This window comes from Ranitomeya imitator, chromosome 5 (assembly GCF_032444005.1).
Source record: "Ranitomeya imitator isolate aRanImi1 chromosome 5, aRanImi1.pri, whole genome shotgun sequence".
In the NCBI taxonomy this organism is placed as follows: Eukaryota; Metazoa; Chordata; class Amphibia; order Anura; family Dendrobatidae; genus Ranitomeya; species Ranitomeya imitator.
Genome location: NC_091286.1, coordinates 675,196,493 through 675,212,198, shown reverse-complemented (window position 1 = coordinate 675,212,198; position 15,706 = coordinate 675,196,493). Strand labels below are relative to the sequence as shown.

Sequence of the window (15,706 nt, the reverse complement as noted above, 5' to 3'; positions counted from 1 at the left end):
AAATGGTATAGTCTCTAACTGGGTCGCTGTGACCAGTGGGGTACCGCAGGGGTCAGTATTGGGACCTGTTCTCTTCAACATATTCATTAATGATCTGGTAGAAGGTTTACACAGTAAAATATCGATATTTGCAGATGATACAAAACTATGTAAAGCAGTTAATACAAGAGAAGATAGTATTCTGCTACAGATGGATCTGGATAAGTTGGAAACTTGGGCTGAAAGGTGGCAGATGAGGTTTAACAATGATAAATGTAAGGTTATACACATGGGAAGAGGGAATCAATATCACCATTACACACTGAACGGGAAACCACTGGGTAAATCTGACAGGGAGAAGGACTTGGGGATCCTAGTTAATGATAAACTTACCTGGAGCAGCCAGTGCCAGGCAGCAGCTGCCAAGGCAAACAGGATCATGGGGTGCATTAAAAGAGGTCTGGATACACATGATGAGAGCATTATACTGCCTCTGTACAAATCCCTAGTTAGACCGCACATGGAGTACTGTGTCCAGTTTTGGGCACCGGTGCTCAGGAAGGATATAATGGAACTAGAGAGAGTACAAAGGAGGGCAACAAAATTAATAAAGTGGATGGGAGAACTACAATACCCAGATAGATTAGCGAAATTAGGATTATTTAGTCTAGAAAAAAGACGACTGAGGGGCGATCTAATAACCATGTATAAGTATATAAGGGGACAATACAAATATCTCGCTGAGGATCTGTTTATACCAAGGAAGGTGACGGGCACAAGGGGGCATTCTTTGCGTCTGGAGGAGAGAAGGTTTTTCCACCAACATAGAAGAGGATTCTTTACTGTTAGGGCAGTGAGAATCTGGAATTGCTTGCCTGAGGAGGTGGTGATGGCGAACTCAGTCGAGGGGTTCAAGAGAGGCCTGGATGTCTTCCTGGAGCAGAACAATATTGTATCATACAATTATTAGGTTCTGTAGAAGGACGTAGATCTGGGGATTTATTATGATGGAATATAGGCTGAACTGGAAGGACAAATGTCTTTTTTCGGAATTACTAACTATGTTACTATGTTACATTCTGCCCCATCTGACTCCACATTCTGCCCCATCTGACTCCACATTCTGCCCCATCTGTCTCCACATTCAATTCAATTCAATTCAAATGAGCTTTATTGGCAGGACTAAGTACATGTTAGCATTGCCAAAGCATATGATAAAATACCACATTCTGCCCCATCTGACTCCACATTCTGCCCCATCTGACTCCACATTCTGCCCCATCTGACTCCACATTCTGCCCCATCTGACTCCACATTCTGCCCCATCTGACTCCACATTCTGCCCCACCTGACTCCACATTCTGCCCCATCTGACTCCACATTCTGCCCCATCTGACTCCACATTCTGCCCCATCTGACTCCACATTCTGCTCCACCTGAATCCACATTCTGCCCCACCTGAATGCACATTCTGCCCCACCTGAATACACATTCTGCCCCATTTGACTCCACATTCTGCCCCATCTGACTCCACATTCTGCCCCAGCTGTCTCCACATTCAATTCAATTCAATTCAAATGAGCTTTATTGGCAGGACTAAGTACATGTTAGCATTGCCAAAGCATATGATAAAATACCACATTCTGCCCCATCTGACTCCACATTCTGCTCCACCTGAATCCACATTCTGCCCCATCTAACCCCACATTCTGCCCCATCTGACTCCACATTCTGCCCCATCTGACTCCACATTCTGCCCCATCTGACTCCACATTCTGCCCAATCTGACTCCACATTCTGCCCCATCTGACTCCACATTCTGCCTCATCTGTCTCCACATTCAATTCAATTCAAATGAGCTTTATTGGCAGGACTAAGTACATGTTAGCATTGCCAAAGCATATGATAAAATACCACATTCTGCCCTATCTGTCTCCACATTCTACCTCATCTGACTCCACATTCTGCCCCATCTGACTTCACATTCTGCCCCATCTGACTCCACATTCTGCCCCATCTGACTCCACATTCTGCCCCATCTGACTCCACATTCTGCTCCACCTGAATCCACATTCTGCCCCACCTGAATACACATTCTGCCCCATCTAACTCCACATTCTGCCCCATCTGACTCCACATTCTGCCCCATCTGACTCCACATTCTGCCCCAGCTGACTCCACATTCTGCCCCATCTGTCTCCACATTCAATTCAATTCAATTCAAATGAGCTTTATTGGCAGGACTAAGTACATGTTAGCATTGCCAAAGCATATGATAAAATACCACATTCTGCCCCATCTGACTCCACATTCTGCCCCATCTGACTCCACATTCTGCCCCATCTGACTCCACATTCTGCTCCACCTGAATCCACATTCTGCCCCACCTGAATACACATTCTGCCCCATCTAACTCCACATTCTGCCCCATCTGACTCCACATTCTGCCCCATCTGACTCCACATTCTGCCCCATCTGACTCCACATTCTGCCCCATCTGACTCCACATTCTGCCCTATCTGACTCCACATTCTGCCCCATCTGTCTCCACATTCAATTCAATTCAATTCAAATGAGCTTTATTATCAGGACTAAGTACATGTTAGCATTGCCAAAGCATATGATAAAATACCACATTCTGCCCCATCTGTCTCCACATTCTACCTCATCTGTCTCCACATCCTGCCCCATCTGACTCCACATACTGCCCCATCTGACTCCACATTCTGCCCCATCTGTCTCCACATTCTGCCTCATCTGTCTCCACATTCTGCCCCATCTGACTCCACATTCTGCCCCATCTGACTCCACATTCTGCCCCATCTCTCTCCACATTCTGCCCCATGTCTCCACATTCTGCCCCAGCTGACTCCACATTCTGCCCCATCTGACTCTACATTCTGCCCCATCTCTCTCCATAATCTGCCCCATCTGTCTCCACATTCTGCCTCATCTGTCTACACATTCTGCCCCATCTGTCTCCACATTCTGCCCCATCTCTCTCTACATTCTGCCTCATCTGTCTCCACATTCTGCCTCATCTGTCTCCACATTCTGCCTCATCTGTCTCCACATTCAATTCAGTTCAATTCAATTCAAATGAGCTTTATTGGCAGGACTAAGTACATGTTAGCATTGCCAAAGCATATGATAAAATACCAAATTCTGCCCCATCTGACTCCACATTCTGCCCCATCTGACTCCACATTCTGCCCCATCTGACTCCACATTCTGCTCCACCTGAATCCACATTCTGCCCCACCTGAATACACATTCTGCCCCATCTAACTCCACATTCTGACCCATCTGACTCCACATTCTGCCCCATCTGACTCCACATTCTGCCCCAGCTGACTCCACATTCTGCCCCATCTGTCTCCACATTCAATTCAATTTAATTCAAATGAGCTTTATTGGCAGGACTAAGTACATGTTAGCATTGCCAAAGCATATGATAAAATACCACATTCTGCCCCATCTGACTCCACATTCTGCCCCATCTGACTCCACATTCTGCCCCATCTGACTCCACATTCTGCCCTATCTGACTCCACATTCTGCCCCATCTGACTCCACATTCAATTCAATTCAATTCAATTCAAATGAGATTTATTATCAGGACTAAGTACATGTTAGCATTGCCAAAGCATATGATAAAATACCACATTCTGCCCCATCTGTCTCCACATTCTACCTCATCTGTCTCCACATCCTGCCCCATCTGACTCCACATACTGCCCCATCTGACTCCACATTCTGCCCCATCTGTCTCCACATTCTGCCTCATCTGTCTCCACATTCTGCTCCATCTGACTCCACATTCTGCCCCATCTGACTCCACATTCTGCCCCATCTTTCTCCACATTCTGCCCCATCTGTCTCCACATTCTGCCCCAGCTGACTCCACATTCTGCCCCATCTGACTCTACATTCTGCCCCATCTCTCTCCACAATCTGCCCCATCTGTCTCCACATTCTGCCTCATCTGTCTACACATTCTGCCCCATCTGTCTCCACATTCTGCCCCATCTCTCTCTACATTCTGCCTCATCTGTCTCCACATTCTGCCTCATCTGTCTCCACATTCTGCCTCATCTCATCTGTCTCCACATTCAATTCAATTCAAATGAGCTTTATTGGCAGGACTAAGTACATGTTAGCATTGCCAAAGCATATGATAAAATACCACATTCTGCCCCATCTGACTCCACATTCTGCCCCATCTGACTCCACATTCTGCTCCACCTGAATCCACATTCTGCCCCACCTGAATACACATTCTGCCCCATCTAACTCCACATTCTGACCCATCTGACTCCACATTCTGCCCCATCTGACTCCACATTCTGCCCCAGCTGACTCCACATTCTGCCCCATCTGTCTCCACATTCAATTCAATTCAATTCAAATGAGCTTTATTGGCAGGACTAAGTACATGTTAGCATTGCCAAAGCATATGATAAAATACCACATTCTGCCCCATCTGACTCCACATTCTGCCCCATCTGACTCCACATTCTGCCCCATCTGACTCCACATTCTGCCCCATCTGACTCCACATTCTGCTCCACCTGAATCCACATTCTGCCCCACCTGAATACACATTCTGCCCCATCTAACTCCACATTCTTCCCCATCTGACTCCACATTCTGCCCCAGCTGACTCCACATTCTGCCCCATCTGTCTCCACATTCAATTCAATTCAATTCAAATGAGCTTTATTGGCAGGACTAAGTACATGTTTGCATTGCCAAAGCATATGATAAAATACCACATTCTGCCCCATCTGACTCCACATTCTGCCCCATCTGACTCCACATTCTGCCCCATCTGACTCCACATTCTGCCCCATCTGACTCCACATTCTGCCCCATCTGACTCCACATTCTGCCCCACCTGAATCCACATTCTGCCCCATCTAACTCCACATTCTGCCCCATCTGACTCCACATTCTGCCCCATCTGACTCCACATTCTGCCCCATCTGACTCCACATTCTGCCCCATCTGACTCCACATTCTGCCCCATCTGTCTCCACATTCAATTCAATTCAATTCAAATGAGCTTTATTGGCAGGACTAAGTACATGTTTGCATTGCCAAAGCATATGATAAAATACCACATTCTGCCCCATCTGACTCCACATTCTGTCCCATCTGACTCCACATTCTGCCCCATCTGACTCCACATTCTGCCCCATCTGACTCCACATTCTGCCCCATCTGACTCCACATTCTGCCCCATCTGTCTCCACATTCAATTCAATTCAATTCAAATGAGCTTTATTGGCTGGACTAAGTACATGTTTGCATTGCCAAAGCATATGATAAAATACCACATTCTGCCCCATCTGACTCCACATTCTGCTCCACCTGAATCCACATTCTGCCCCACCTGAATACACATTCTGCCCCATCTAACTCCACATTCTGACCCATCTGACTCCACATTCTGCCCCATCTGACTCCACATTCTGCCCCAGCTGACTCCACATTCTGCCCCATCTGTCTCCACATTCAATTCAATTCAATTCAAATGAGCTTTATTGGCAGGACTAAGTACATGTTAGCATTGCCAAAGCATATGATAAAATACCACATTCTGCCCCATCTGACTCCACATTCTGCCCCATCTGACTCCACATTCTGCCCCATCTGACTCCACATTCTGCCCCATCTGACTCCACATTCTGCTCCACCTGAATCCACATTCTGCCCCACCTGAATACACATTCTGCCCCATCTAACTCCACATTCTTCCCCATCTGACTCCACATTCTGCCCCAGCTGACTCCACATTCTGCCCCATCTGTCTCCACATTCAATTCAATTCAATTCAAATGAGCTTTATTGGCTGGACTAAGTACATGTTTGCATTGCCAAAGCATATGATAAAATACCACATTCTGCCCCATCTGACTCCACATTCTGCCCCATCTGACTCCACATTCTGCCCCATCTGACTCCACATTCTGCCCCATCTGACTCCACATTCTGCCCCACCTGAATCCACATTCTGCCCCATCTAACTCCACATTCTGCCCCATCTGACTCCACATTCTGCCCCATCTGACTCCACATTCTGCCCCATCTGACTCCACATTCTGCCCCATCTGACTCCACATTCTGCCCCATCTGTCTCCACATTCAATTCAATTCAATTCAAATGAGCTTTATTGGCAGGACTAAGTACATGTTAGCATTGCCAAAGCATATGATAAAATACCACATTCTGCCCCATCTGTCTCCACATTCTACCCCATCTGACTCCACATCCTGCCCCATCTGACTCCACATCCTGCCCCATCTGACTCCACATTCTGCTCCACCTGAATCCACATTCTGCCCCACCTGAATACACATTCTGCCCCATCTAACTCCACATTCTGCCTCATTTGACTCCACATTCTGCCCCATCTGACTCCACATTCTGCCCCAGCTGTCTCCACATTCAATTCAATTCAATTCAAATGAGCTGTATTGGCAGGACTAAGTACATGTTAGCATTGCCAAAGCATATGATAAAATACCACATTCTGCCCCATCTGACTCCACATTCTGCCCCATCTGACTCCACATTCTGCTCCACCTGAATCCACATTCTGCCCCACCTGAATACACATTCTGCCCCATCTAACCCCACATTCTGCCCCATCTGACTCCACATTCTGCCCCATCTGACTCCACATTCTGCCCCATCTGACTCCACATTCTGCCCCATCTGACTCCACATTCTGCCCCATCTGACTCCACATTCTGCCTCATCTGTCTCCACATTCAATTCAATTCAATTCAAATGAGCTTTATTGGCAGGACTAAGTACATGTTAGCATTGCCAAAGCATATGATAAAATACCACATTCTGCCCTATCTGTCTCCACATTCTACCTCATCTGACTCCACATTCTGCCCCATCTGACTCCACATTCTGCCCCATCTGACTCCACATCCTGCCCCATCTGACTCCACATTCTGCTCCATCTGACTCCACATTCTGCCCCATCTGTGTCCACATTCTGCCCCACCTGTCTCCACATTCTGCCTCATATGTCTCCACATTCTGCCCCATCTGACTCCACATTCTGCCCCATCTGACTCCACATTCTGCCTCATATGTCTCCACATTCTGCCCCATCTGACTCCACATTCTGCCCCATCTGACTCCACATTCTGCCTCATATGTCTCCACATTCTGCCCCATCTGACTCCACATTCTGATTCATATGTCTCCACATTCTGCCCCATCTGTCTCCACATTCTGCCCCACCTGTCTCCACATTCTGCCTCATATGTCTCCACATTCTGCCCCATCTGACTCCACATTCTGCCTCATATGTCTCCACATTCTACCTCATCTGACTCCACATCCTGCCCCATCTGACTCCACATTCTGCCCCATCTGTCTCCACATTCTGCCCCATCTGACTCCACATTCTGCCCCACCTGTCTCCACATTGTGCCTCACCTGTCTCCACATTCTGCCTCATATGTCTCCACATTCTGCCCCACCTGTCTCCACATTCTGCCCCATCTGTCTCCACATTCTGCCTCATCTGTCTCCACATTCTGCCCCACCTGTCTCCACATTCTGCCTCATCTGACTCCACATTCTGCCCCATCTGACTCCACATTCTGCCCCATCTGACTCCAAATTCTGCCCCATCTGACTCCACATTCTGCCCCATCTGTCTCCACATTCAATTCAATTCAATTCAAATGAGCTTTATTGGCAGGACTAAGCACATGTTAGCATTGCCAAAGCATATGATAAAATACCACATTCTGCCCTATCTGTCTCCACATTCTACCTCATCTGACTCCACATTCTGCCCCATCTGACTCCACATTCTGCCCCATCTGACTCCACATCCTGCCCCACCTGACTCCACATTCTGCTCCATCTGACTCTACATTCTGCCCCATCTGTCTCCACATTCTGCCCCATCTGTCTCCACATTCTGCCCCACCTGTCTCCACATTCTGCCTCATATGTCTCCACATTCTGTCCCACCTGTCTCCACATTCTGCCCCATCTGTCTCCACATTCTGCCTCATCTGTCTCCACATTCTGCCCCACCTGTCTCCACATTCTGCCTCATCTGACTCCACATTCTGCCCCATCTGACTCCACATTCTGCCCCATCTGACTCCACATTCTGCCCCATCTGACTCCACATTCTGCCCCATCTGTCTCCACATTCAATTCAATTCAATTCAAATGAGCTTTATTGGCAGGACTAAGCACATGTTAGCATTGCCAAAGCATATGATAAAATACCACATTCTGCCCTATCTGTCTCCACATTCTACCTCATCTGACTCCACATTCTGCCCCATCTGACTCCACATTCTGCCCCATCTGACTCCACATCCTGCCCCACCTGACTCCACATTCTGCTCCATCTGACTCTACATTCTGCCCCATCTGACTCCACATTCTGCCCCATCTGTCTCCACATTCTGCCCCACCTGTCTCCACATTCTGCCTCATATGTCTCCACATTCTGTCCCACCTGTCTCCACATTCTGCCCCATCTGTCTCCACATTCTGCCTCATCTGTCTCCACATTCTGCCCCACCTGTCTCCACATTCTGCCTCATCTGACTCCACATTCTGCCCCATCTGACTCCACATTCTGCCCCATCTGACTCCACATTCTGCCCCATCTGACTCCACATTCTGCCCCATCTGTCTCCACATTCAATTCAATTCAATTCAAATGAGCTTTATTGGCAGGACTAAGCACATGTTAGCATTGCCAAAGCATATGATAAAATACCACATTCTGCCCTATCTGTCTCCACATTCTACCTCATCTGACTCCACATTCTGCCCCATCTGACTCCACATTCTGCCCCATCTGACTCCACATCCTGCCCCACCTGACTCCACATTCTGCTCCATCTGACTCTACATTCTGCCCCATCTGACTCCACATTCTGCCCCATCTGACTCCACATTCTGCCTCATATGTCTCCACATTCTGCCCCATCTGACTCCACATTCTGCCCCATCTGACTCCACATTCTGCCTCATATGTCTCCACATTTTGCCCCATCTGACTCCACATTCTGCCCCATCTGACTCCACATTCTGCCTCATATGTCTCCACATTCTGCCCCATCTGTCTCCACATTCTGCCCCACATGTCTCAACATTCTGCCCCAGCTGTCTCCACATTCTGCCTCATATGTCTCCACATTCTGCCCCATCTGACTCCACATTCTGCCTCATATGTCTCCACATTCTACCTCATCTGACTCCACATCCTGCCCCATCTGACTCCACATTCTGCCCCATCTGTCTCCACATTCTGCCCCATCTGACTCCACATTCTGCCCCTCCTGTCCCCACATTCTGCCTCATATGTCTCCACATTCTGCCCCACCTGTCTCCACATTCTGCCCCATCTGTCTCCACATTCTGCCCCACCTGTCTCCACATTCTGCCCCATCTGTCTCCACATTCTGCCTCATTTGTCTCCACATTCTGCCCCACCTGTCTCCACATTCTGCCCCATTTGACTCCACATTCTGCCCCATCTGACTCCACATTCTGCCTCATCTGTCTCCACATTCTGCCCCATTTGACTCCACATTCTGCCCCATCTGACTCCACATTCTGCCCCATCTGACTCCACATTCTGCCCCATCTGACTCCACATTCTGCCCCATCTGAACACACATTCTGCCCCATCTGTCTCCATATTCTGCCCCATTTGACTCCACATTCTGCCTCATCTGTCTCCACATTCTGCCCCACCTGTCTCCACATTCTGCCCCATCTGAATACACATCTCACCGGAATAGCAGGAACCGGAAATCTGCTGCTGGCTGATACCAGAGAACATGAGCTGCACACAACCAGGACTGAGCTGCTGCTGAAAGCTGAAGGACCTGTGGTGATGTCATCGTCATGTGATCAGGAGGCGGAGCTGATTAATGGTGAAGGACCTATGATAATGATGACGTCACCACAGGTCCTTCAGCTCTTCCTTTCTAGCAGTTCAGGTGTCGGCTGCTGAGTTGATGTGTGCGCCCGGCAGGTCAGGTGGAGGGCAGGTCTGTCTGTTGCAGTGCGGGAGGAATCACCTGCAGGGCAACAGTTTTGAAGTTGTTGCTGATGTCGGCGTGCATCTGACCTGCCGGGCCCCTGACTCCCCCAGGCCCGGTCGCAGTGGTGACTCCTGTGACCGTGGCAGTTACGCCCCTGCCTATAGGGCATCCATGGCTAACGGGTTGCAGACAATATCAACTATATTGCAGCTGCAGTCAACACATTGTACATTGGATATTGATTTACTGTTTACCTGAGGGAATGCACCAACAGTGGGCTCAAATGATCCACACCCCTGCCCCAACGCGCGTTTCGGAGAAGCACCTTCTTCAGGGGCGTTGACGATTTAAATCTGCAGCATGTCAATTCTTGTGGTGATTTTCCTGCAGAATTCCCCCATATTGATCAATGGAAAAAAGGCAGGTAAAAAATACATGAAAAATGAAATAAAAACGTGTCAAAAATGCATGTTTTTTCTGCTGCGTATTTCTTGCCAAGACATCGGATTTGAAGCAGATTTGGAATCATTTCCATAATTAGTTAACTACCTTTTTATTTGTGTTAAATCTGCTACTACTACTTTTGAATCCCTTGTATATGATTATATTTTTATTTTTCATTAATAATATACTGTAATCTTATAATTATTTCTGCAAGTACTGATTATTATTTTTTTTTAATTTTATTTCTACTATAGCATAGTTTTAGTGATATTTGTATTACATAAAAAATTCTCCACTTACCAATTTTTTTTGATCCCAAATAAAAGGCCATTTTGAACCCCCTCAACCCCCAGCCTGTTTTCCCCTTCTCGATCAAGCCAAATTTAACCATTCTGACCAGTGTCATTTTATGTGATAATAACTCTGAAACGCTTTAACAAATCCCAGTGATTCTGAGACACTTTTTGGTGATGTATTCTCCTTCATGATAGTGGTAAAATTTGTTTGATAAGTCTTCCTTTTATTTGTGAAAATATCGGAAATTTGATGAAAATTTTAGCAATTTTCAAAATTTTAATTCTTTATTCTTATGCCCTTAGACCCGAAAGTTATGTAACACAAACTAGTTAATACATAATATTTCCCACATGTCTACTTTACATCTGCATCATTACTGAATCACATTTGTGTTTTGATAGGAATTTAGAAGGATTAAAAGTTCATCATCAATTCCTAATTTTTCCAACAAAATATACATTTTTTTGAGACCATCACATTTCAAGTGACTTTGAGGGGCCTTTATGACAGAAAATACCAAAGAATGACATCATGCTAAAAAACTGCACTCCAAAATGTGCTCAAAACCACATTTATAAAGTTTTTTATTCAGAAACTTATTAGGAAAAAAAAATGTCGCAAAAATAATGACCACCTCTTCTGATATCTCCTTTTGCAATAGTAGAAACAATGTTAAATGGGCGTGGCTAGGGGTGTGCCACATCTGGAGCGCTCGCTAGGGCCGTGGGGTACTCAGGCCAGGTCTGACGGTTCTTAAGGGGTTGGTAATGGCAGCAGTGACTCGGCCCGTGGGCCTGGGTGTTCAATTAAAGTCAAATTAAAGGGGAATAAAGTTTATGGGGCATTAGTTCGTGACGCCACCCGTGGCATTCGGCAATAGGGAAAATGGCTGATGCTGCGGTTCAGGTCCACTGGGGCAATTGGTGATGCAGCAGAAATGTTACAGCTCTCCACGGGTAGAGCTAGGCCACAGGCAGTTAACGAGTTAGTCAACGATGGTGAATGCACCTCCATGAGCATTTTCATATGTTAAGGGCATACCACCCATTTTCACCCCAGTGTCGGATGTAGGTAACTTGGTTTTCCGGGCACAGGTCACGATCTGGGTGTCTTTCCAGGAGGTGTGCCTCAACATCTCGCCAGGTGACAAAAATTTCTGAGACCATTCTGGGCTCCTTGATGAATCCCCAGCCTTTCTTTAGCTTAAAGGAAACCACGGTGACCTGCCTCAGCAGACCTGGTCAGCGTATCTAGATTTGCGGGCCTGGGCCTTGGCCTTCCTGTTCCTGTCCTCCATGGCCCTCCGCTGGGCTTCGCGCTCTTCTTCCTCCTGCTCCCACTTGAGCACCTGCTGCAGGCGATATTCTTCCCAGCTAATGATCTTTACACAGCCCCCTCCATCTGAGCCTCCCCAGAGAACCCCATTAAATCAGTTCCCGTGCATTCCCAGTGGAACATCACCCATCCTTCACGCTCCTCCCGGGGCGTACAGTTAGGTTGCAGCTGTACCACCAGTTGGTCTCCGATGTCTGATGTCCGGTCCCAGGCTAGATTTTTGCATGCCTGGCAGGGTCTAAGGGCTGATGAGTGCTTCAATGGGCCTACTATGGTCTCCTCTATAACTGTGGCAGGGTTGTTCACAGTACCTGCATCCATTGTTTTTCCGGTGCCGGCCTCCTCCTCCTCCTCTGCTGGGGTCGGGGATGCTGGTCGCGAGGCCGCTCACCTCTCACGAGTTGGCTTCGTCCTCCTGATCTGCGCCTCACACACAGTGTCCAAAGCCAGCAGCCTCAGATCTTGTCGGGCGACATCCTCCTGGTCCCCTTGAGTCTATGTGGCTGCCATTACAGCAAATGTGTGTGGCTGTGGCTGTGACATGCAGAGTAACCACATCCTCCGGCTTGCTAGCTGTGCCTTGTAGTTCTCCAGTAGTGTGGGGGCCAGTTGCGACCTGGTTCTTCCACCTGACGACGGTCGGTGTGGATTCAGGAATCCAGCGTGGAATCCTTACTTCCCTGGCCCCTAGGACCCCTTCCTTCCTTCTCTCTGTAGCTTCACTCAGACACTACCGCTTACTCCTCTCTTCTCTCTGTCACTAATGCTTCCCTCTTGATTCCATGACAACTCCTTGCAACTGACATTCTCTCCACCCACAACCTCTACCTAGTTCTCCCTCCAGCCTGAGATGGGGCTTTCCCTCAATAGTGTCCGCCCAGATCCCCTGGCCTGGAGTGGTGTAGTGTTGGATGCTAGTATGGGTCTCGGGTAGTGCCCCCTCCTTACACGAGAGCGGAGTACCACACCTCTGACTGCAGTGCAGTAGCTCTGTGGCGACTAGACATTCAGGGGCACCACGCATCCTTTGTCCCTCTTTCTGTATTGTGAAAGTTGGGCAGTATCATGAAACTACACTTTTATTTTATTTTTATTTAAAAAAATGTGAATATTAACATCCTCGAACATTTTTTATTTATTTCAGCTTGCAAAAATATATGGCCCTGTATACAGCATCCAAATGGGTACCCTAAAAATGGTGATTCTGTCTGGGTACGAGACAGTGAAAAGTGCACTTGTGGACTATGCTGATGATTTCTCAGAAAGAGGACATATCCGAATATTTGAAGAAATTAACCAAGGATGGGGTACCGCTATCACACCGCAATTTGCTTTTTTCATATTATCATACTCATTAAGGCTCAGTTTACATTAGCGTATCTGTGCTCAGAGTATCATCTGCATGTGCAAACGCATGCCAAAAGGCATTTAAACGCATGCTTATGCTGCATTTTTTATCCTGTTGCACATGATGCCAAAAAAAGCTGTGTGTGCATGCGTTTGTATGGGTTTTTTGCCTGTGTTTGCATTGTTTATGTGCATGGGTTCAATATTTCCAGGAGGGCATATCTCAATGGGAGTGTTCTTGGACATGCGCAGTCCGAAGTACGCAAGTGCATCGAACTCATGCATACGCATGTCCTTGCGTACCAATAGGTTGCCATAGACAGTAATGTGTTGTTTATACGCATTCATCCGCAAGCAAACTGATGCAAACCCATGTCCCTGCATACACAATGTTAAAAATAGGTACACAAGACGCATGCGGATCTATGGAGATCTGTACGATGCGCTTCAGATATGCTAACATGAACCCGGCCTTATTGAAGAAGCTGTCCAAGCTAAATGTTTATTCTGCAATCCCTACTAATTAATTATGTAGTGCTGTTGCATTTAACTACCATTATCACCATATTTACAATTTTTCAGCTTCTTTCTGGTCCTCTCGTGGGTCAACTGACCTGAGAAAATGCTCTCTGGACCACAAAGGACTTTATGTTTGAACCGAAAGTCGCTTTCTCATTGTTGGTTTATGGTGCCTCGTTTTGAGGACAATTGCAGCAGTCTCTGTGTGCAAGGGCAAAGCTGATGACTGCCCACATGATCAACAAGAGGAGTGGAGCCATGCTGGAAACTGGGGAAGATGGAGATCAGAATGCATTTTAATATACCTGCACTATATTACCTACACAGTACATTTAGAAGGGATTATGGAAAAACAATGTTGCTATGAGAGCTTCCTTATGTTTTGTTTTAAGATGTTTCAGATGCTTATAACTAGAGTTGAGCGACCTTGACCTTTTTAGAGTCGAGCCGGGTTTTGCGAAACCCGACTATGTCCAAAGTCGGGTCGAGTGAAATCGGCCGATTATGACGTAAAGTCGGGATCGACCGAAACACGAAACCCAATGCAAGTCAATGGGGCAGCATAGTCGGCAGTGAGTGGGGGCCAGGAAAACACCTAGAGTGGCCATTTTAATGTCAAAACCATCCATTCTTCTTAATGAAGCTTGTCAAGCGTAATTTACCTTATAATAATTGGAAGGCATTTGAAATTGGGGGTCATTTGGCTAAAGTTGTGGGGGGTAGGGCTGGTTCAAGTAATTAGTGGGCCCAGGAAATCTGGACCACGTCACGGCAGTGGAGCAGGGAGAGGTAAGTATTTCAACTTTGCAAGTGCTGTGAACCTGAGCAAGCAGGGGGGGCCCACTCGTTGGCATTGGCACTGGCACAGGGCCCCTCAAAGTACAGCGGTGTGTTTGCACGGCGGGGGCGCCTCCCACCGGCAGCAACACTTTTGCGTACTATGAGAGGCCCTGTGCCAGTGACGTCGCCAACTAGTATTCCTCCCCCCACCTGATGAAGGAACCTGCACTTTCATCTGCACCTTCCTCTTTGTCCCCGTGTAAGGTGGTATGGTATGCGGGAAGAGCAACCTGACTTTCAGCAGGGTCACAATGTTGTTGTGTAGCGTGCACGGGGAATGTTGCGTTATGGGTCAATGTACCAGCAGACTCATCTATCACTGGCTGGGCAATGGGCACGATGAAGTGGAAACACAGATATAGGCCCAAAGAAGAAAGTGGGCTAAATGCAGTTCAAAATTGGTAACACAGGAATAACCAGGGGGCATTGCAGTGGAGGACAACTGGAATGAGAGGCTGACACAGAGAGTAGGGCCAAATCAGTAAGTAGTCGAAATGCAGTTCAAAATTGGCAACCGTAGTAAACAGGCGGCACAGCTTTGTTCAGTGGAGGAGAACAGCAAGGAGTGGCAGACACCGATAGTAGGCCCCAAACCAACTAGTACGCCAAATGCAGTTGTTCCATTTAACCACAATTTAATGAGAGCCTGAAGATAGAAGCTCAGGAAAGGCAACCTGGGGAACACCTTGGAGTGTAACACACCATCTCTCTCCACCCCATACCCATTTTGTATGGCCTAATGCAGTGTACTTTTCTACAACTACTAAACGAGAGTCGGAAGACCGAAGCAATGGCAAGGAAACCTGGGGAACACCTTAGAGTGTAACACACCCTCTCTCTACACCCCATACCCAATTTGAAGGCCTAATGCAGTGTAGTTTCCAAGAAC

The 15,706-nt window shown here is 47.3% G+C and overlaps 1 protein-coding gene across 2 annotated transcripts in view; it reads left to right on the top strand.

Annotated features, from left to right (window-relative positions):
* LOC138638769 (cytochrome P450 2K6-like) overlaps positions 1-15,706 on the top strand; it is a 92,862-nt gene that overhangs the window by 40,347 nt on the left and 36,809 nt on the right. Inside the window, exons 1-2 of one of the 2 annotated variants that reach the window (XM_069728340.1) lie at positions 10,330-10,459; positions 13,256-13,418. In XM_069728340.1, the coding sequence (XP_069584441.1) occupies positions 10,445-10,459; positions 13,256-13,418 (178 nt within the window). In that variant the 5' untranslated portion in view covers positions 10,330-10,444. Of the gene's footprint in view, positions 1-10,329; positions 10,460-13,255; positions 13,419-15,706 lie in introns of those variants that run through there. The other variant, XM_069728339.1, reaches the window with a different exon arrangement.